Source organism: Megalobrama amblycephala, linkage group LG23 (genome assembly GCF_018812025.1).
Source record: "Megalobrama amblycephala isolate DHTTF-2021 linkage group LG23, ASM1881202v1, whole genome shotgun sequence".
In the NCBI taxonomy this organism is placed as follows: Eukaryota; Metazoa; Chordata; class Actinopteri; order Cypriniformes; family Xenocyprididae; genus Megalobrama; species Megalobrama amblycephala.
Genome location: NC_063066.1, coordinates 4,363,140 through 4,387,018, shown reverse-complemented (window position 1 = coordinate 4,387,018; position 23,879 = coordinate 4,363,140). Strand labels below are relative to the sequence as shown.

Sequence of the window (23,879 nt, the reverse complement as noted above, 5' to 3'; positions counted from 1 at the left end):
AATATACACGCTAATTTGAAACACTATAATAATATATAATACTATAATATACTAATAATAAAACTAAAATTGAGTCAGAGTAGATTTTACATTTTAATAAAATGTTTTTTTTTCTAGAAATAACATGCACAGATAAATTGTTTCACAAGTAAAGGGTCGACTTATTTTTCATGTCACCTCCATTCCCTTTTATTTTTTTAATGGAATTTTATTTATATGGGTTTATTTTTAGTTATTTGTTTTTTAATGCTTTATTAATGACAAACAACGTACAGAATTGTAACCAATATTACATCAAATATACTTAAAAATACAATCTGTTTGATAAAAGAAGAACACATAAAAACACATTTACTCTTCATAATTTGTGTTGCCTTTCAGGTCCAGCAGATTTGAATCTGATGTCCAAGTGCGCCCCCTGTCTGGCGGCTCCCTGTCAGAACAACGGCACATGTGTGAGTGATGTCACAGGCTCCTACCACTGCACCTGCCCTTTTGGCTACAAGGTGAGCGAACAGCCAATGGCCCACATACATCCTGTCGTCCTGCACACGTGTTCAGAATATACAGAATATTCCTTTGAGTTATGTGCATCATTACATGCAAGAGAGCCTCATCATCCATCTTCCCGAGCTCAACTTACTGTATCTGAATTTCCTGATTAGTTCCTATTGTGCCCGGGCAGCGTTTGTGAGGCGGTGTTTGTGTAGACTCGTTCTCAGCAGGCAGCGTGTGACCTTGGGGGTGAAGTTGGCAAATGCATTGCAAGAGATGTAAAGAATGTGGGCTGCTTTTCAAAAGCAATTTATTTCGAGACAAGAAGCTATGAGAAATGATAAGTGGAGCGTACAGAAATGCTAATTTTATGGCATCAAGCAGTTCACTTCCATGAGTTAAAACAGATAAACGTACCGTAGTACACATGAACTTACATTTTAGACCACCTTTTCAAGCAGATTTAAACAGCCACCTTTAAACAGCTTTAAAAAACCAAATGAACCAAAGTCTGACATCAAACACACTCGGTTTCACACAAAAAGTGCTTTGAGAATGTGTGTGTGTCCTGACTGCAGTGTGAAATCATTACCCTTTTGTTTGGTTATGGGATTCCTGTCAGTGTTGTTCTGTTGAAGAACAGATAAGAGCTTAACCCTTCGCCCTCTACAAGACAGAACCAATGGGCTGTCTTTTAATTAAAACCACAGCTCTCAAGGTCAGCTGCAGGTGTGTGTCTGTCCTCGAAGTAAGTGAAGATTAATTAGAATGTTCAAGAGTACTGAATTAAATCAAACATAGGAGGAAGAAAGAGAAGAAACAGAGACAGAGAGAGAAAACAGAGGCATATGGGCCCTTTGAGAAGAGCAGAGGAAACAGGCATATCAGTGGCAAAAGCCTTTGTCTGAAATTGAAACGGAGAATGTTAGTCACGGAGTTACAGCCCCACAGTGTAAAAGGATCAGGGCACGACATACATCTTCAGTATACCATGATATTAAACTAAAGCTGAGACTGGGCCTGGATATATAGTGAGTGGTGCTCAAAACTACAATCCTAGTTGCTCATATGCTCTAAATGTTTATATTATTTTGCTGTGTGGTTGCTAGGGTGTTCTGGGTGGTAGTTTACTATTTAGGGTGAAGAGACAGATTCCTAATTATAAGTATGAGCAACAATAATAACTATACGAGTCACTGCCCTTAATGTCTGCTCCTTAACCCTGTTTAAACAGTAAATTGCAGTTAACATTTAAGTTGACATTTTACTCAGAACTCATTATGTTATATTGTAGATAATGGCTTTTATTCCTTTCACCTCTTCACCTTTGAAAGCATCTAAGGGTCAGACATGTTTCTTTCTTAACTCGTGTGCGACCTCATGGAGATTTTTGTCTTCTTTTTCTTTTATCATGTTGCCTTTGTTAATGCCAACTTACGGAAGAGGATTAGGGCCAAGCAATAGTAAAAAAATAAAACCATCTCGAGATTAAAGTTGTTAAATTTCGATAATTTCTCATAATTTAACAAGTTTATTCTCAACATTTTATTTCGACTTTTTTCTCGAAATTTAACGAGTTTTTTCTCATAATTTAACAAGTTTATTCTCAACATTTTATTTCGACTTTTTTCTCGAAATTTAACGACATTTTTCTCATAATTTAACGAATTTGTTCTCGTAATTTAATGACTTTTTTCTCGTAATTTAATGAGTTTATTCTCAACATTTTATCTCGACCTTTTTCTCGAAATTTTATGATATTTTTCTCATAATTTAACAAATTTGTTCTCGTAATTTAACGACTTTTTTCTCGTAATTTAATGACTTTATTCTCAACATTTTATCTCGACTTTTTTCTCGAAATTTAACAAGTTTTTTCTCGTAATTTAACGAGTTTATTCTCAACATTTTATCTCGACTTTTTTCTCGAAATTTAACGAGTTTTTTCTCGAAATTTAACGAGTTTTTTCTCGTAATTTAATGAGTTTAATCTCAACATTTTATTTCGACTTTTTTCTCAAAATTTAACAACTTTAATCTCGAGATGGTTTTATTTTTTTATTATTGCTTGGCCCTAATCATCTTCTGTACCAACTACATAAATTTTGGCATATGTGTTTATTTTTATTGGAATTTTACTATTTTACCCCATTTCCTAATAAATTTATTTTACACTCGGTACACAAAATAGTTACACTCAGGACCTTAAGGACAAAAATGTCCCCAATAAAACTACAATTGTTAATCCCAGGGACATTTAACTATAAAATGATGCGGTCTTTGTTAATAGGCTTTCATTCTGTTGGCAAAGCTTCAAAATTAAATTTTTGAATATTTTTTACCAGATGGTGCCATTTTCTCATGTTTTGGCCTATAAAGCAAATCTCTACTGCAAATCACAAATCCAATCACTGTGTGTTTCAGTGGAGCTTTGCTGGCATCTAATGGGGAAAATTTGGTACTGCACCCGAACAAAATCTTACTAAAAGCTCATTTTTTGAGATATCAACCTCAAATTTGCAACACAGCTTGTTTAGATTTATGACTTTGATTTTCTAGCAGTTTAAGAGTTCAACATGTTTCATAAAATATATATTTGATATAAAATTATGTTCATAGATCATTTTCATAAACTTAAACCTCTATAACTTTTTTGGTTTCACTTTTTTTACTTCAACAATAATCTGTCAAGGATCTTCTTTAAAATGAGACCAAACTTAAGTCTGTGCTCCCAAGCTTGACACAGACATTTTTGTCCACTATGGATGTATGTGTAACTTTTTTTAATTGCTGCACAAGGGTTAATCCATGCTCACTGTCCTTTTCTTTCCTCAGGGTCGTAACTGTGAGATTCCCATTAACGCCTGCATCAGCCTGCCGTGTGTTAATGGAGGCACGTGTCACCTCACACCTGGACTGGACGGACAGTACAGGTACATCCAGACCTGTACAGATTATATTTTGACATGTTGAGTTATACTGATAACATAGGCCAGAATGTAGCCTGCACAGTGTTTCCATTATTGCTATGAATAGTGTCAAAAGGTTATAAATAAGATTTAAAAAATGAAATAGTTTAATTTGGAAATCCTGTGTTAAAATGCACATCTGGACAAAATCTGTGCATTAAAAATTCAATGCTTGTAATACCCCTGGACATTTGAAAGAAGCAGATTGTTGTAATGGCACAAGATATGTCCTCTGTGTCCTATAAATCACCCGGCAACTTTGGTAATGTCATATTAGGCAATTTGGGCAGGCGTTTCACGTCCAGCAGAAAACAGAATTGCACAACGACTTTACAAAAAATATCCAGCAAATGAGTCCAGAGGTTTGTGTGTTTTTATGTGTCTGTGGGTGGAATATATCAGTTTCTGGCGTAGCCCCTGAGAGTTGGCAGCCAGAGGGCAGGGACTGGGTGGAAGGGTACAAACGGGTGTGGGTTCTGCTAAACACTGAGATAAGTTTTACTGCTAGAGCTCAGCAAGTCACCATGGAGATGGAGGTTTATCAAACACTGAGCCTCAGCCACTGATGGATCAGACCTACAAGACTTACGGATAGCCACAGAAAGACAAAACAACAGAGAAAAATAAATATGGTCACACTTCAGATTAGGGTCCAATTCTCACTATTAACTATTACCTATGACTTTTGCCTCAATAAACCCCTAATTACTGCTTATTAATAGTTAGTAAGGTAGTTGTTAAGTTTAGGTATTGGGTAGGATTACGGGATGTAGAATATGATCATGCAGAATAAGACATTAATATGTGCTTTTTTTAGTACTAATAAACAGCCAATATCCTAGTATTATGCATGCTAAAAGCAGCTAGTTAATAGTGAGAACTGGACCCTAAACTAAAGTTACCAAAATATATTAAGGGCTGCTTATGGCAAAAATCATAATCACGATTATTTTGGTCAATATTGAAATCATGATTATTTAATACGATTATTGATGCTAGTACTAGTACGAGGTTAACTAATGTCAGTAAAAGGTCCTCAGAACAGTCAGCAATACAATAAGAACAAAAAAATGAATTACAGACAAACAGAACAAAAATACAAACAGTGCTTTAGGTTTTCATGAAGATGTACTTATAGTGGTTTTAATAGACAATAGAAATTGAATAAAGTAATCAAATGTAAAATAACAATGCTGTATAGAATAATATAGACAAATACTTATTAAAAATACAAAGTTTATTCATTCAAGAGCAGCGAGTGATTTTATCTTTGTCTTTTGTTGTTTGATTAACATCAATGACTGCAGCAGATTTATTAGGCTGCTGTCACTTTAAGAGCTGCACGGATCCAATATACTGTTACACATGCAGTTTCTTTCTCAACTGTTTACATTCACTTAAGACATAACCGATTATGTTTCCGAGGATACTCTGCAAAGCAAAATTTCGGCATTTTGACGGTTATGCGCGAATCCGAAACCAGTATGCTTTGCTTATACGAGTTCGGATCAACCTCGGAGCGTGCACACAAAACGCCGCCTAAGGAACAGTATCTCTTTTGTGGCTTAATGCGCTTTTAATAACACTGTTTAATATCAAGCACATTCTGCAGTTTAGCAACAGTAGACTGCATTTTACAACACTCACTTATTCAGCTGATTTGGATGTGAAGTTTGGCTTAGAGAGGAACAAAAGCTGGACGGATTGTGGCAGCGGCACATTAAGCCGATTACCTTGTTTTCATAATCGTTGGAAGCCAAAATCAAAAAATCAATTATGATGCATTCTCAACTTAAAGAGTGTACAAAAGAAATGTTTCGTTTTCTGCAACATAAGTAATGCCAGAGTTATCATTTTTTGCCGAACTACCCCTGTAATGTGTTGAGTACATGTTAAAAGCAGAACTCTGTGTTCTTGTTGGCTGTGAGCGATGCACTAATGAAGGATGTTGGGTTGACATTCAAGCTGTGTCTCATTTCGAAGGCTGCGTCCTCCAGAGGTCGCATTTGTCAGCCGCATACGTCATTAAAGCTGCTTCATTTCAGTAAACTGACCCCTACATTCCAAAGTCATTAAGAAATGACAACAATATACACTCCACTAGGAATTACTGTTCTGAAATAAGACATCCTTTATGTCATATGCGGCCGACAAGTGTGACGCAGCCTTCGAAACGAGATACAGCTTTAGAGACCAAACAATGAGACATGAATAGCAACAAATGACTCTGTTATGAATATCAGTCTGGCGGTATCAGGGTGTCACCCAACAGAGCTAAATCACTAAAACCCATGTGTATCCTTTTGTTCTAACATTTGAAGTATTGATCATTGTCTTGTGACTTACCATTCCTGTAGCTGTGTGTGTCCACCTGGGTATGAGGGCCAGCAGTGTGAGCTGAATCCTGATGACTGTGAAGACAACGACTGTGAGAATAACTCCACCTGTGTGGACGGCATCAACAACTACACCTGTGTCTGCCCCCCTAACTACAGAGGTACCAGTTCAACCTCATTGAACCAGCCTATAAATACATTCAGACACTTTGATACAATTTTCTTAGTCATATTTCCCTCTTTGTCTGTCTCAGTCGTACCGCAATGAGGCCATTTCGCTGGCCGGGCTTTGCCAATTGCATTTATATCCTCCAGCCACAACTGAGGTGGCTAAGAAAACATTAGGAAACCAAAATAATATACATGTTAAGGTTGGTAGTGGGCATTTTTACTAAACAAACCAGCTCTTGACAGACATCCTGACTCAGCGGATTTAGAGTTCAGCTGTTGTTAAAACTGTCTGTTCATTTCCACTTGTGATCTGCCAAGTGCTGAGCAGTGCCACCGCTGCTCTTGTCCTCTCTTCTTTTCTGGCCTCCACTCTTCTCCTTCCTCAAAATAGGAAGTGCAACTGCTCCTAACGGGCCCTGTCATTAAAACGGCATTCCTCTTTGCCACCTCCCTTGGAGCGGGTACAGTTGGTGTAGACAAGAGAGTGTGTGTACTTGCTGCGGTACAAGCCTGGCCACATCCATAAGCTTGTAGGGCACACACAGCGGTCTGCTTAAAGGGCACAGCCTTAAACTGAGTTTTAGAGGGGACCTCTTATGCCCTTTTCCACATAAGTCTCTGGTGTCCCCAGAATGTGTCAGTGAAGTTTCAGCTCATTTATCAGATCATTTATTATAGCTTGTCAAATTTGACCCTATTTGGGTGTGAGCAAAAACTTTCCAGAAGGGGGCGGAGCTTTAACAGCTCATGCGTCGGTTGCTCAACAACAACAAAGCTGAAGAATCTCACGCAGACAAATCGAGTAACGGTGTTCAGCCTTACATTGTTCAAACCGGAGTCGACACTGATGGAGAGACTCAGGAAGAAGTTACAACTGTTAGTCGTTTCTGAATGGTTAGTGAATAAATTTATGTAGTTGCTGCGGAGTTGATTCAACTCAACCAATAGCATGTGCCGTCATGTTAATCTTTTGCGCAAAACCCGTATGGACGCCCACTATACATAGCGTACCTGTTTTCCAGGCTAATGTTTATGATTGCTATCAAATGCTGTGAATGGTCTAATATTTTATCCAGAATATTGCTCTTACAGAAACTCTCCTTTTTTTAGCAATCGAACTTGCCAGGGTCAACTTGCAGTCTATCCAAGCTAATGAGACTCTAAATAGTGTTCAGTGCTCGTCTGTGCAGCCAACGACAGAACAGTTAGCATGCTTTGCTTGAACTTTTGCCATGGCTTTAGAACTGGTACACCGTTGTCCCTTGTGAAAACAAAATGCAGACACCGTGGGTGGAAACATGCAGATTAAGGGGTGGTAATATTATAATAAGCTCCCCTTCCTACATCACAAGGGGAGTGAAATCTGAGTGGCTTGTTTTTTCACATGCTTGCAGAGAAAGGCTTGCCAAAACACAGTTACTGGATTGTCCTTTTTCATGTTTTCTGGGTTGCTAGATGCACCGGAGACTCAATCATAGCACTTAAACATGTAAAAAGTCCGATTTTCATGATATGTCCCATTTAAACATTCATTGCTTCTCCATTGTCATCTCTGTATGTATTTTACCAGCTGTTGTAAATTCTACTGAAGATTGTTCTGTATTAATGTCGGTCAGTACTAGTCTTACCACCAACATTCAGATTTAATTTAAAACCCTACAGCCTGAGCTGTTTGCCAGATTGCAGCCTGCGAGGTGCATGCAGGAAACATAGGCAGTCGTGTGTGAACTGCAGACACCGACTGCACTGATTCCCCGAAGAACACACACAGTCGCTGCAGAAAGGGTCTAGAGGAAATTGGCCTGGCAGCAGACCACCTAAACCCTGTCTCGAGGGCCGGAGCACAGAGAGGGTACATCTGTTTCTGAGCGGCTTCTGTGCCATACAGCTAGCAACACCAACGCAAGTGTCCTGGACAGGAAATGCTAGGAATCTGGGTGAATGAGTGCATGGATGTGGAGTTTGGATCAGACCTAGTGCAGCCTGTCGCAAAGCCGGACGTCCTACAGCAGGTGGACGGGAACAGGGAATGTATTGACGGTTCTGGTTGGCAGTGATTTAGCGCCTTCGATTGGACCCTGCTGAGCTGAGTGCTCTAGAAAGACTTTGCCATCACACAAAGATGTGTTTTCAGTTGAGCCTGGTGGAGAAAAGCCTCACAGTCTAAATGCTGGCAGATGGTGTGAGCGGCGAAAACACCTCGAGGAGGGTCATGACACGCATGAATGTTCAGTCAAAGAGCTCCTTTAGCCACACAACTGAGTGTTTCAGCATGTTAGACTGATTTGTTCCTTTTCTTTGTGTGTCTTTTAGGTGATCTGTGTGAGGAGGTGGTTGACCCCTGTCTGCCTGGCTTTGACCCCTGCCAACACGACTCCAAGTGTGTTCCCCTCAGTAAGGGCTACAGGTGAGATGGTGAGCTCCTCTGGGAAATGGAGCAGAATATAGGTCAGAACTTCAGAAGAAAGACAACATGACCTGCCTGTGCTGCCTGTAATGGTCAGCGAGTTGTAGCCAGAAGTGTTATTATCACTGCCGAGTGCCTGAGCTGCCTCTTTTTCTAGTCATCTCTAGCATCTAAACTATTGTTTTCTTTTTCAGATGTGAATGTTTGCCAGGATATGTTGGCCAACAGTGTGAGCAGGATTACAATGACTGTCTGGAGAACAAATGCCAGCATGGGGCGGAGTGTGTCGACGCCATCAATGGATACACATGTGTGTGCAGGGAGGGGTTCAGGTGAGACACAAAGGTTAACTAATAAAACCTTATTGTAAAGTGTTATAAATATTTTAATATAATTCAAATATAAACATTATAGATAAATACTGACCCTGCCTTGTTTTTTTTTCCTCGTTGCAATTTTGTCCACAAAAGTATAACTAGGTCAGAAATTGCATACATATACATTCACAAAATACTTTGAATGTTGCGATCCTATCGGACTTATGATAGCAACCTGAGTCGTAACAAAGCACTGTTTCTCCCAAGATTTTTTTTCTCCATTTTAACACCTATTTGCCACTTGTTTGCCACCTGATGTCACCTCTTGGAGTTTGGGTTCCTTGCCGCTGTCGCCTTTGGCTTGCTTAGTTGGGGACACTTGATATTTGACTTGACATTTGATATTCAACAGTGCTTTGATCTGCCTGCATTGTCACTATTCTTTAAGAGCTGCTGTGCAGCCAAAATTATGTACCGGTTATCAACGTAAAGCTGCTTTGACACAATCTACATTGTAAAAAGCGCTATATAAATAAACGTGACTTGACTTGACTTGACAAAACATGTACTTGCACGGGGGAAAGACACACATTCACAAACACTAGGAAACTTGCACACCTGTGTTCATTATAAGTCTTGATAAATGGTGCAAACATACACACACCAAGCTTCTGTTGGTGATTTGTTATATGATAGTGTATCATTAAATCTGTGATGCACGGAAGATGAATATCCATATGCCTAATTATAAGACTAGCATGTGTGTGGCAGAACAATAGCTCTCTCCCCAGCATCCCTCACTCCACCACAGATACTAATTAAGGGCCTGATGGTGTCTTGAGCCCAGCATTAATCTGGCTTACCACCCATCCTGACACTCTATCAATATTCTAACACCATCTTCTTCTCTTGGGTGAATTAGATTTAAGAAAGAAAGAAAGTTCACTTAAAAGTGCTTTAAAAATTGTTCAAAATATTCAGTAATGATTTCTGAAGGATCATGTGTCACTGAAGACTGGAGTAATGGCTGCTGAAAATTCAGCTTTGATCACAGGAAGAAATTACATTGTTAAATATATTCAAATAGAGTTATTTCACATTATTACTGTTTTTACTGTATTTTGATCAAATAAGAGCAGCCTTGGTGAGCAAAAAAGACTTAAAAAGACATAAAAGACAAATAATAATTATTACATACTTTTGATTAGGGGAAAGTTACTTTTAGGTAAAGCATTACAATATTGCATTACTCCCTAAAAAAAAAGTAACTAATTGTGTTACTTCTTTTTTATAGAAAACATGCATTGCGTTACTTTTGCGTTACTTTTTCTCACCTGGACTGAGCTTGCTTGCTTTGGTTTTAATAACAAACAGTATATATTTGTGGCTGTTTTTGGCAAATGTAAATGCCCTTTACCACCAAAAGTGAAATAAATAAGCCTTAGGCTGAAGTAGATGCAAATTCACACCTGTACAGTAGAGGGCGCAGCTCAAATAAACCTTTCAGCCGTGCTGCCATTCTGGATCGCAGAAGAATAGGAGTTCAACACTTTTAGTTCAGAAAAAAAGCAACACAAATGTGATGTTTCTCTAAAGTCATTTTTGCCTATTAGTATGGTTGAATTGTTTGAGACATTGTTTAATAAAGTGAGATTAAATACATAAAGTATATTTGTGTTATTTAACATATTTAATTATTGCCGGTTTGAATTAGAGAGGTGTCGGTCAAAAAATGGGAAAATAAAGTAACTTGCATTACTTATTTGAAAAAGTAACTCAGATTCTTGTCAATTTAAAAGTAATGCTTTACTTTACAAGTTACTTGAAAAAAGTATTCTGATTACATAACTCACGTTACTTGTAATTTGTTACCACAACACTGGTGTAAATGCCTTATTTATCTCTCTCTTTCCTTAGCGGGTTGTTCTGTGAGAATCCTCCACCAATGGTATTGCTCCAAAAGACGAGTCCATGTGATCAATCTGACTGTCAAAACGGAGCCCAGTGTTTGGTCATGGAGGGAGAGCCCATGTGTCGTTGTCTACCTGGCTTCTTCGGCATCAAGTGCCATAAAATGGTCACGGTGCACTTCCTCGGCAAAGACACCTACGTAGAGCTCTCCGGCACCAAGATCCGACCACCCATGCACATATCCCTTCAGGTACACCTGTAACCACTTCCTGTAATGCTTAACAATAGGTCCAAGATCAGTTTCTGTAATATATACTTCACATATCACTAGCCTCAGGTCAGTCAGCATATCACCCAAACTGCATCTTTGAGAAGCGATCTGCCTCTCTGACGTCTATTCTAGTTCTTTTTTTATCCGCAGTGCATGGTCTAAGCCATCTTTGGCTTTTCTGACATTATGCGAATATCACCTCTTGTCCACCTGCGTGAATAATTCCTCTCCTGAGGACATATATTATGGTAATAGAGGTTGAGCTGGGCTGTTATCCGTTGCAATCAGGGGCACTGCATAACCGCTAGATCTGCAACAAATGAGCCTGTCTTCTCACTGTCGGGAGGGCACACTAATGTTAATTAAAGTAGGAGAAATTAAAAAGAGCTCAGTAGATGTTTATCTCCTCGTGGATGTCAGCATTTCTCAGTTTCAGTATCTCTAAGCACATTTGCATATCGAGTAACCTTTGTGAGTTAAGTAATAGTACTCAGTGTTGCTTTCTAAACCAAGTCATGTGAGCATCAGAACTGGACCACAGAGCAATGGAAGAAGGTGGCCTGGTCTGATTTGTGCATCGCTTACCTGGGGAACACATGGCACCAGGATGCACTATGGGAAGTTAGCTCCATTGCTCCATGGTCCAGTTCTGGTGTTCATGTGTCCACTGTTGGCACTGTTGGACAGGGGTCAGCATCGGCACCCTGACTGGTCTGCAGCCCCATATGCAACAAACCGCGATGCACTGTGCACATATTTTAGACTTTTCCATTAAAGGATTAGTTCACTTTCAAATAAAATTTTCCTGATAATTTACTCACCCCCATGTCATCCAAGATGTCCATGTCCTTCTTTCTTCAGTCGAAAATAATTATACTTATTCTACCTATTCTACTTACGGAAAAAATGGAACTGGTGCTGCGTTCGTTCCGTAAGTAGAATAGGGAAGGCGTAGGAAGTACAGCGTAAGCTTTTTGAAGAATACGAAAGTGCGGTTTTGGCAGAACCACTTGGAAGGTGATCATTTATTTAAATAAAGCATATACATTTAAATTTTTTTCGAAAATGACTGATCATTTCGCTAGGTAAGACTCTTATTCCTCGTCTGGTATCGTTTAAAGCTCTTTGAAGCTGCACTGAAACTGTAATTTTGACCTTCAACTGTTTGGTGCCCATTGAAGTCCACTATAAGGAGAATAATCCTGGAATGTTTTCATCAAAAACCTTAATTTCTTTTCCACTGAAGAAAGAAAGACATGAACATCTTGGATGACATGGGGGTGAGTAAATTATCAGGGAAATTTTATTTGAAAGTGAACTAATCCTTTAAGTCAAATCTGACATTATTTCATCTTTGGACTAATTCAGAATATGTTACACTTTCCCTCGGTTCCATCACATCAGACTGAGTGTGAACAGGCCCTAAAAGGCAACACGCAGAGGCCGGGCACTTGGGAGCAGTAAATATAGAAAAAGCAATCAAATTAGGTTGCTTTTTCATTTCCAGTGTTCTTAGTAAAACTGTGCTAAACAGCGTTAATGACTTGGTCCTCCTGTGACATATCCACTGACAGAAACCGAATACAGGGACACATTAACTGCTCATATGCCTCCAGGCTCTGAGTGTAAGCAGTCCACTCCATCTCAACTGATGTGTAGAGAGGCTTCCACACTCCATAAGCCATCAACTGCTATTTTCTTTCCTCTCGTCCTCCCGTCCTACTGCTTATATATAAACGTGAGCTGTTTTCCATCACAGCTTGCTCGCAGGCGTATCGTTCGATGCCCTCGACTAAACAGGGAGTTAAGTGCCACAGGCCTGCGGCGCTTCTCTCTCCGTGTGCATGTTGTGTTGAAATAGTGTGCTTATCGCGCACTCTTGATTGTTTTGTACATCCTTCTTTTACGCTTCCACCTCAATCTTCAGAAGTCTTCCTGCCATTCTCCTTCACTGATCTTTTGCTGTCTCTGCCATTTTCCGCCTCTCTGTCTTTGTAGGTGGCCACAGATAAGGACAATGGCATTCTGTTGTATAAAGAGGACCATGACCCACTCGCCCTAGAGCTGTACCAGGGACACATTCGTTTGATCTACGATGTTGCCAAGTACCCCCCAACCACAGTGTACAGGTGAGGATACGGTACACACACACACACTCTGTAGGCAATATTTTAAGGCATCCTACACTCTCTTAGGAAGTATAGCGATAACTGTACCTTTAGGGGCACAATACTTTTAGGGGAAGTACCCTCAAAGCAGGGCCGAAACCACCATAGACAATACATAGATATAGTCCCCCCAATAATTAGAAGTGGACAAATTGTCACCTCCCCCCAGTATTTGAAATTCTGTATGTTGTTAGGATGACAAAAAGGTTTAAAAGTTAAATTTTTAGTCTGGTCTGCATCAGCGGTCTAACAGCGCTCCTCAATGTCAAAATGATTGAGATGGCCAATCAAATCAAAGTAGGCGGGGTTTACTGTTTACAGAAGCAGAGCGTGAATTCCAGTGCAAAATGTCAGTTTAACATTGAAAGAAAGTGAGGTAAGATTTAAATAGTGAAACATTTAATACACAACTTTTTTGCAAAAGAAATATTAAATGACCGACAGTAACATCCAGTGATGCAAACTACTTGACTTTTTTCTCAAATTTGGCTGTTTTGAATTGAAAATATGCATTTACGTGATTACGTGACGAGAGTTTTTCAACATATTAGGCATACAAATAAAAGTATGTGTGCAAATTTTAATGCAAATATTATTTGCAAATAGTTCAAAATTGACTATTTCCCAACTAGAATTAGACCTTCTTTGTTCTGCTTTATAAAAAATTGGTCCCCCTTAATGTTCAAGATTACAGCTTTGCCTTAAAGGGTTAGTTCACCCAAAAATGAAAATTGTGTCATTAATGACTCACCCTCATGTCATTCCATCCCGTAAGACCTCCGTTCATCTTCGAAACACAGTATAAGATATTTTAGATTTAGTCTAAAATAGAGCTTTCTGTCCCTCCATTGAAAATGTATGTACGGTATACTGTCCATGTCCAGAAAGGTAATAAAAACATCATCAAAGTTAGAGTTAGAGTTATAGTTAGAGTTTGTTGAAGCATCGAAAATACATTTTGGTCCAAAGATAACAAAAACTACGACTTTATTCAGCATTGTCTTCTCTTCCGGAATCCTTTCCATTGAATTGATTCCATTGAATTGATTCCATTGAATCCTTTCATCTGTCGCCGTGGTTGTTTTTGGCAATTAGGACATCTGCGACATTTTGAAGCATCGAAAATACATTTTGGTCCAAAAACAACAAAAACTACGACTTTATTTAGCATTGTATTCTCTTCCGGGTCTGTTGTCCGTGTTCGCGACTCCGCTTCTTCTTCTTCTTCTTTCCTGTTTTACGGCGGTTGGCATCCAGCTTATTGGTGCATTACCACCCCCTTCTGCTCCAGAGTGTGGTTCACGACTCCGCAGTGACGCTGCTGACGTGTTATCCGGTGCGCCTGAGCTTCGTTTACAGTCTGAGGGAGACGCACGCTGTATTCAAGCTATTCTACATGATTGTATTTTGGTATTGCTATATTTTTTAAAATGGTGCGCAAGTGTGCATGTCGCGGATGTCCTAATCACCAAAAACAACCACAGCAACGTAAAAGTGCATTACCAACGCTGACAGATGAAAGGATTCAGTGGAATCAATTCAATGGAAAGGATTCCGGAAGAGAAGACAATGCTGAATAAAGTTGTAGTTTTTGTTATTTTTGGACCAAAATGTATTTTCGATGCTTAAAAAAACTCTAACTAACCCACTGATGTCACATGGACTACTTTGATGATGTTTTTATTACCTTTCTGGACATGGACAGTATACCGTACATACATTTTCAATGGAGGGACAGAAAGCTCTCGGACTAAATCTAAAATATCTTAAACTGTGTTCCGAAGATGAACGGAGGTCTTACGGGTTTGGAACGACATGAGTCATTAATGACATAATTTTCATTTTTGGGTGAACTAAACCTTTAAATGGGCAACTTTGTACTTTTATTTACATTTAAAAGTTTCATAGTAGTCCTTTGTAGTACTAATAAGCACATTTAAGGGTAAATAAGGTACAAAGTTGTCCCTTTCAGGGTACTGCAAGATAGTACGATCTGTAGTTTTCACGTTTTACTGTGCGTCATCCAACTGACTTTTGTTGACAAATAAACAATATATCTCAGTGGAGGTAACAAAGAAACAGTACACATTGTTTCTTTACACCGAAATTGCATTAACAGCATTATATGTATCCCTTAGAAGAAAAGGCAATCCCAGAATGCACTATGCCAAACTCCAAAATGATGGATGTGTTGAGGAGAATGTTGAAAATTGACTTCAATTTAATTCAATACTGAAAAGTATGAATAAAAATATTTTAATTTTAAATGGTCTGTTTTAACCAAAATGTGTACTATGTCTACACGTTTATTAGAGTATTGCATTGTTAGCTTAGTAACATGCTTATGGCAGATCAGTTGCAGATCTCCAGTGTCAGTTCCATTTCAGTTATGATTTTCCCTTAGAAGGCAGCTGCCTGTGTAGCTCACTAGGTTTTGTAGCAGACACAATCACACTTCTCTTCTGCACAATAAATAAACCGTTTTTGCTGCGCCATAATCTAAACAGACATGTACCACTTTAAATTTTTTCCATACATCAAACATACACACTCATTCATCTTCCATAAAAATGATTGAGTTTCAAAGGAGGCACCCTGCTCTCATTCAGAATAGTTTTTTTAATTGTTTGTGGGAACGTTTGCTCCCTGTTCTCAGGGAGGTTTAATCCCTGTAAGCTCATGGCACATCATAAAACCATATAGAACCCCTAGGTTTACATGACTGCTTGAATCCGCCTCAGGCGAGAGCTTGCTTCTCTGGCCGGTTCCCATGTGAACGCTTCTGTGTTGCAGCCGCCATGATTTCTATGCTCACTGGAGCCCCCATAAACACAGAGCTCTTAGCCCTCACCTTATGCCCTTTCAGCAGACAACTGGCTTGTTGAGTCTGGTGCAGATGGTGCCTGACTCCAGCCTAGTGGGTCACTGCGGATGTCATTAAGCTTGCACAGGCTCTGTAATGGGTTTCAAGAGCCCAGATTCAAGCTTTTAAATCCAGTCTACACACAAACATTGACAGCCTACAGTTTCAAATCATTTCTAGATACAAATCTGTGTCCCTGGCTGCGTTTACACTTGGCATTAATATGCGATCACCGTGATCCGATCAAGGAGATCAGATCATTAGCCAATTAGGACACGGTGCATTTATATTTGATCACATTAAGTGGCCTCTGTATCTGGATAACTGATCGGATTTCCGTTTCCCGCAAAATATTTAAATCAGGCGCGTTTGAAAGGCAGACGCTTCAAATGTCTTCATGGCGTAAAACAACTTTCACTTTAGCCTCTATCAATGCAGTGCAAACAGCATGGAATTTTTGTGATTTATTCCACAAACGTACAATCGATCACAAATAGAGAGCTTAATCTACCAATTTAAGTTTCCCAACATTAATCTTGTACGGTGAAAAAAAATATATATATATATATTTCAGTGCATTTCATGATTGAAAGGAGCAGGCAAGCATTTGTATTGTTTGTGTGTAACGGCAAAATCCGAACACTTTGAATTAAAGAAATAAAAGAATGCACATCACATTAATCAGAACTAAACAAGGGTAGGCTATACAACACCAGATAAGAGTAAAGACGATATAAATTAAAGGTGCCCTCGAATGAAAAATTGAATTTATCTTGGCATAGTCAAATAACAAGAGTTCAGTACATGGAAATGACATACAGTGAGTCTCAAACTGGTGAATCACAGGTGAATCAACAGACTAGGTTAGCGAGCAAGAACAATAGCGAAAATGATATCATGATATTTTTAGTGATATTTGTAAATTGTCTTTCTAAATGTTTCGTTAGCATGTTGCTAATGTACTGTTAAATGTGGTTAAAGTTACCATCGTTTCTTACTGTATTCACGGAGACAAGAGCCGTCATTATTTTCATTTTTAAACACTTGCAGTCTGTATAATGCATAAACACAACTTCATTCTTTATAAATCTCTCCAACAGTGTAGCATTAGCCGTTAGCCACAGAGCACAGCCTCAAATTCATTCAGAATCAAATGTAAACAATATAACAGTATACAATACTCACATAATCAGACGCATGCATGAACACTTTGTAAAGATCCATTTGAGGATTATATTAGCTGAGTGAACTTTGTTTATGCACTGTTTAAGGCAAGCGCGAGCTCCATGGGCGTGGAGCAGGAGAATTAAAGGGCCAGTAGACCTGAATCGGCTCATTTATAATGATGCCCCAAAATAGGCAGTTAAAAAAATGAATTAAAAAACAAAATGGGGTATTTTGAGCTGAAACTTCACAGACACATTCAGGGGACACCTTAGACTTATATTACATCTTTTTAAAAAAAGTTCTAGGGCACCTTTAAACAATGTCCTATTGCTTTCACTCACTATAGTTTACTTTCCGATGCAATCTCCAGTCTTTAATCAAATTAATTTTTTTTAAAAGAAAAAATACTTCCAGAGTTGAAAAATAACTGAATTGATCATGTTAAACAAGTCACATCAAGTTAAGTTAAGCATGCAATATTGGAAATAAACTGAAACAATAAAAACATAGGCCTATGCGATCGCCTCGTTTAGATATTGTTGCACAATTAAAATGAAAAATGACACCAAGGTATCATGCAAGTCTAAATAAACTGTTTTAAAGACAGACGTTTATTGTGACTTTAATTTCTTGTCAAAATCGCATCTGTCCATTATTTTCTGACAGCAACACGGAGAGACTGGGCGGGGATTTAAATGACGTCGCCCTCTGAATGTAGATATGATGGCTGGATCGCGTTTACATTACACTGAGATCCACAATGCGTCCTTGACTACCTCAGAACCAGGACACGCTGATCGGATAACATTCCAATCACAAACGCGTTTACACTTGTCATTTCAATGCGTATGTGGACAACATCCAGATACAGGTCGCATGTTAATGCCAAGTGTAAACGCAGCCCTTGTCTTTGTCTGTTAAGAATAGGTATGTGGGATAAATCAGTGTCTCCGGCATCTTTTTCATCTACGTCTGCAGAAGTGAACATTTGTGACCGGCAGCTGTTTTAGCAGACAGTATACGTGAACAGCGGTGAGCTGGGTGCTCAGGCCCTGCCGACCTGCTTGATGACTTTGTATTGATCCAGCGCCTGGATCCTGGCCACTCTTCCCTTCTGTCTGCAGCAAGGGCTGAATCGATCGCTGCATGAGGGAGTCTCAGCATGGAAAATAACATTTCAGCCAGATTCCTTGTCTTTGCAGACTGAGGATGCATACAATTAAAACTAGAAACACCAGAATCAACTCCATGTTTTTAGAGCACTTGCACATTGTTTGTTTGTTTTGACATTTTATTTAGAGAAAAATAAACAGAGGAGGAACAGACTCAACCTACATCATAGCTCAAAATGTCAGGAGCATTAGTGCTAACCACTAAATTATGACTCCAACAACTTGGCTTTTTTAAAGCCTTGCCATTGCCACAATCCAGATTTTAAGTTGTTAGATGCCCTTTAAGGCAGGTTGGTTAACTCTGCAAAAAAAACAGCATATGTTTTTAAGAATGGAAGCTTGTTTGAGCTGGTTTATGCTGGTCCTTTGCTGGTCATGAACTGGTTTAAGCTGGTCCTGAGCTGGAGTTAGTTGTTTAGGACCAGCACTTGACCAGCTCAAACCAAGATTACATGCTTCAAAACAACAAACATTTTTCAACAGGGTCTTGCTCCTTGAGGGCCAACAACTTCATCAACTTTATCTCCAAGTTGCCCCAATACACCTGCCTTGAATTTTCTAGTATGATTGAAGTCCTTGATTAGCAGGTTGAGGTGTATTTGATTGGGATTGGAGCTAAATTCAGCAGGATACTGGCTGTCCAGGAGCAGGACTGGTCATCCCTGGCTTAATGTGTCATAGCACATGTCCTAACAGCTAGACTAGGTCTCTATTGTGCACTTGAACAGTTAAATTAGTATGCAGAGATCTGACTGAATTAAAGGGTTAGTTCACCCAAAAATGAAAATTCTGTCATTATTTACTCACCCTCATGTCGTTTCACATCTGTAAAACTTTCGTTCATCTTCAGAACACAAATGAAGATCTTTTTAATGAAATCTGGTTAGATCCGCAGACACAACTAATTTTTCTGTATTATGTGGACCAGACAAGTAATTTGGCACACTTTTTTTAAAAAAAAGACCAAGCTTCTGCGCACATACACACTCAAACATGCAAACCTATAGACTAAACGCATAAATGGATGGCAAGAATGCATTAAAGGTATTCGGTTTTCAGTAGGAAAGGTGTCATTTAAGCGGCCCCTATAGTAATAATTAACAATTTTTACAAGGGAAGTGATTCAATCAAAAACCAACTTTAGCTCGATAATAATATTTTTGCTCTTAGCGCTGCTGTAAATCCAAAACAATCTCTCTCATGGGAGAGACGTACCCATGGGCACGTTTTCGCAAGACACAAAATTACGTACTGGCGCGTACGTCTGGCTGCAGTTTCCGACAGAAATGAACGGTAGAGGCCGGTAAAACGTCAACGAGCACTTTGGCTTGCTTTCACACACGGTTTCGATGATGGCCGGGGTCGGATTATGGATTCGTAAAGACTCGTTTTGATGTCTCCTCGCGCAATATCATGTCACGACTTCAAATTTGTAAATTTCTGATTTGTAAACTAACGTACTTTGGACTTTCCGGCTCTACGTGCTTCTTTTTTTTTGGCCGTAACCAAGCTTGCTCGGTAGCTCAGCCGATACGGAGTTGGACTTACGATGTGGAGTTGATTCCCTGCCTGGCTACGAATCCTGTGAAAGGCAACTGACTGGGGCAAAAAAAAAAAAGAGATCTAAACGAGCTGAAAAACGGTACACGATCACGGACGCTTCTTACATCACGTTTGCTTTTGTTAACGCCAACGGGTAGGTTTAGGAGTAGCGTCGGTGGGACGTTATTTTAAAATGAAACGGAGCGCAAATGTCAAAACGAGAACCGCGGCGATTCGTCTAAAAAGCAACGCCATTAAAACGTACCGCATTCACCCTATTATCTGCTCCGGCAAAAAAAAAAAAAAAAAAAAAGGAACACGCTTTTAGCGCCGCTCAGTGGACATTTCGCAGCGAAACTGCAGCACTGGTACGTATTTCGCGACTCATGAAAACAACATGCCCACGGGTACGTTTTCGTCATGACACCAGGTTGCACATGGATTACTTTAACAATGTCTTTACCACCTTCCTGGACCTTGAAAGTGGTAGTTACGTAGCAGTCAATAGAGCGACAGAAAGCTCACAGATTTCATCTAAAATATCTTCATTTGTGTTCCGAAGATGAATGAAAGTCTTATGAGTTTGGAACAACATGAGGGTGAGTAATTAATGACAGAATTTACATTTTTGGGTGAAGTAAATTTTGACGCCAGGCTTTTTGTAGACCTTACTAAATCCAAGATGTATCCTGACACCCTCAGTTAATCATAGATCCATGCTCACTCTTTAATTATCTTGTTTTTCCCCAAGTGACATTATGATGTGTGGCTTTGGCATGTCCGTACCCCATTGTCTTGGGGTAAAGATCGAGGTCCACATGTGAGAAGAGGAAGTGCAAGGAGAGAAATTATATCTTAAATTAGCTGATTTGGCCATGGCACTGCACGGCACACCCCGGTCTGGCAAACATGCTGAGGTCATAGTTAGTGCTAACAGTGTGGAACCAGAGCTAACAGAGCCCCTGAAGAGCGCAGCTGCTCAATTTGTATCCCGTCCTACGCCACAATGCTTGGACGTGGGTGCAGCGTTTGGGCAGCTCCCTTGCTTTGGTTTTCCCACCATGGAAGCTGCAGTTTTGAGGCTGTGGTTGGAGCATTCCTGAGCCTAGTCTGGTTCAGTGGCTCTCTGCGGGTGCTTGACTTCAAATGTGGAACTGGGTCATAAAGACTCTGTGGGGCAAAGATCAGAGGGGAAAACTTGCAAGATTCCCACACCATCTACAGGTCCCACTCAGCTCTTCTTACACCTTGCCCCTGCTGAACTTCAGCAAGAGAAGAGATCCCTGACAGGAAAAACAAGGAACTACGAAGAAGAAAATGGAAAAGGTGAGAGCGAAAGGGAGGTTCTGGGTGGTGGGAAAGAAGACAGATCAGACCCCAGAGAGAGTGACTGAGAGCCAATGAAGAGTGAAGGACACTTATCTCTGCAATGTGATCCTGCCTTGACGGAAGGTGTGGGTGAGGGGAGGGATGGATGGAGAGACTGATATATGCACTGGGGAGGAGAGCGAAGGAGGCTCTTAACTAGCAGTAATGCCTCATTACCATGAGATGAATGCTTAGGTCCATGCAGCGTGTTAATGCGCTGCCCTTTACTAAATGTCACGCTAATCTGAGTATTAGTTTAAGCAGTGGCGTGGGCAATTCCTCAGCAGAAACAGCGGTTTGTGGAAACATTGCAGGAAATTGAATGAGAGCGTTAGAATTGCAGTGTTCCCTGCCCCCAGCTTCTCAGCGTGAGCTCGCCATCCTGCACCACGCCTAACCGCAGCTCTCCAAAAGCAGCTAATGTTTGGCATGTCAACTGAGTTTAACGCTGAACAGTGCTAGGATGAATGGGGAAGGATCAGCGTATGTTTTTAAGGCCTGTTTTCGTTTCACCCGAGATTAGCACTAAGTTCCTGTGTGAGCAGAATGTCTAAATGGAGGGAAAGTAGTGGTAATTCAGCCTGAGACTGGACTGATGTAAGATGTTTCCAAATGGTTGTGGAGTTGAACAGTAATACAACGCTAATACAATGGGTAACACTTTAGTATAGGGAACACATATAAACTATTAACTACCTCTTTTCCCTCAATGAACTCCTAATTTACTGCTTATTAATAGTTAGTAAGGTAGTTGTTAAGTTTAGGTATTTGGGTAGGATTAAGAATGCAGAATAAGGCATTAATATGTGCTTAATAACTACTAATAAATAGGCAATATTCTATTAACCCTTAAATGCATGACTGTTTCGCCAATCATTCTTACATATTCGGGTCTTTATCGACCCGGATCTATATGTAACACAGAAGAATCTCTACCTGAAGAAAACTCCTCTGATATTAGAGTAGCAATTACAGAAGAATAAAATAAATCGTATTTTGTTACCTTTTGGAGCTTGAAAGGGCTCAGTTTGAGCAGATGTTTTATGCCATCATCACTTTTCCTCGTCAGAGCTCATTTCCCAGTAAATTCAGCAAATAATGGGCTAGTTTTATGTTTGAGGTCACGAATATGAGCCCATTCGCGATCTCAAACGTATTCTCAAAATTATATAATTTTCAGCATCTTCAAAATCAATATTTCGATCGCTAACAGCTTCACCAGATCCATCCAGTAACAGTTAGTCATATTTGATTGCGTTTAGTACTTGCTCTGCAGTAAATCGCTGAGCCATTTCATGTTTTTCTTATAATTTCGTTTTCTGTCTGAATGAGTCGTCACTTCAGCATTGTGTATCAGACATTGCCACCTTGTGGAATAAAGGTGAATTGCACTTATTCCGTCATCTAAGATTCAATTATTGTTGTGCAGAAAAAATATACGTACACTCATACACACCTCGGGTCGTTAGCGACCCTATACAATTTTTACAAAAAAATGAATACAAAAATAGGCATTCTTTTATAATTTTATGATTTTTTTCTTGTTATATTCTTTATAATGAATTGATTGAAGAATACCATGAAGGTTGATGTCTAACTTTAAAAAATGAACGAGGAGGAGGGTAGTGAATGACGTCCCTGGTCACTAAAGACCCGAGGTATGCATTTAAGGGTTAATATGCATGCTAATAAGCAACTAGTTAAAAGACTACTGAGTACTGGTACTACATTTGAATTTGAACTTACTTTGCGACTGTTAAAAAAGTATGTTCTATATGTGTGTAGTATGAATGTAATCCGAACGTACTACATCCGCCATGTTGTCATTATCATGTGACCTACCAGCATCAGTTGCGTCGCTTCACCTCTATTCATAAATCCTCTCCCGAGGCCTTACGGGATAATAAAGTGTCCATCGAATGTGTACTTTAGAATCTCGCCGAAAGTAGTAGGACTTTTCGCCTACTGTTTTTTCAAATACTACTCTGTTGCCGTACTGTTTTTTGCATACTATATAGTAGGGAAAGTTAGGGAAAGTTAGCCTTCTTATACTTCCCTGCATGTTATCTATAGCAATAGCATACATCGTTTACGTTTACGCATTTGGCTAAGACTTGCGTTGCATTCGAGGTACATCATTTCTTGCTTTCATACTTACAAATGTTTGGATGTTAGTGGATTACTTCAGTCAATCTGTAATCGGTTACACCGCATGATACCTTAAACGCTACATAACCTTGTTTAGCAATTCACGGTCCAAAAAGGCGCAATTGACTTTTACATCTGCAGTCTGTTACTCTTAGCTAGTGTAAGCAAATGATAGTGCCGTGTAATTGAATCTGGAAAATGTAAATATGTCTCTACAGGTTTGCTGATCTAGATAACTCTCCAAGATGAAGGAGTCGGAAATAGTTCCTAACTATGTGTATGTGTCATTTATAATGCGGTTTTGCTCAAGAAAAAATAGTGTTTTATTTTCAGCTGACAGGAAATTGACTTCCCCTCGTGTGAGAGAGGGGTGACATGAGGTTGCTGAAATCTTCCACAGGTTTCTGTTTGTTTTTATTGAGTTCCATAATGGGCTGCTTGAAGCTAATATGCAGGCTAGCCGCACATCAAAGACACTCCACCTTCTCAACCCCCCATTCTAAAAATATTATGGCCTCAGGATATTTTCTGTCTGTCAGAATATGAACAAAAGGCCAATAGTTGCAAGCGCTTC

General features: G+C 39.5%; 1 protein-coding gene across 2 annotated transcripts in view; it reads left to right on the top strand.

Annotated features, from left to right (window-relative positions):
• slit3 (slit homolog 3 (Drosophila)) overlaps nucleotides 1–23,879 on the top strand; it is a 216,629-nt gene that overhangs the window by 184,782 nt on the left and 7,968 nt on the right. For both annotated transcript variants that reach the window (XM_048175935.1, XM_048175934.1), the window contains exons 26-32: nucleotides 382–506; nucleotides 3,331–3,428; nucleotides 5,822–5,961; nucleotides 8,285–8,378; nucleotides 8,573–8,710; nucleotides 10,613–10,856; nucleotides 12,876–13,006. In XM_048175935.1, coding sequence (XP_048031892.1) covers nucleotides 382–506; nucleotides 3,331–3,428; nucleotides 5,822–5,961; nucleotides 8,285–8,378; nucleotides 8,573–8,710; nucleotides 10,613–10,856; nucleotides 12,876–13,006 — 970 coding nt within the window. The remainder of the gene's footprint in view (nucleotides 1–381; nucleotides 507–3,330; nucleotides 3,429–5,821; nucleotides 5,962–8,284; nucleotides 8,379–8,572; nucleotides 8,711–10,612; nucleotides 10,857–12,875; nucleotides 13,007–23,879) is intronic.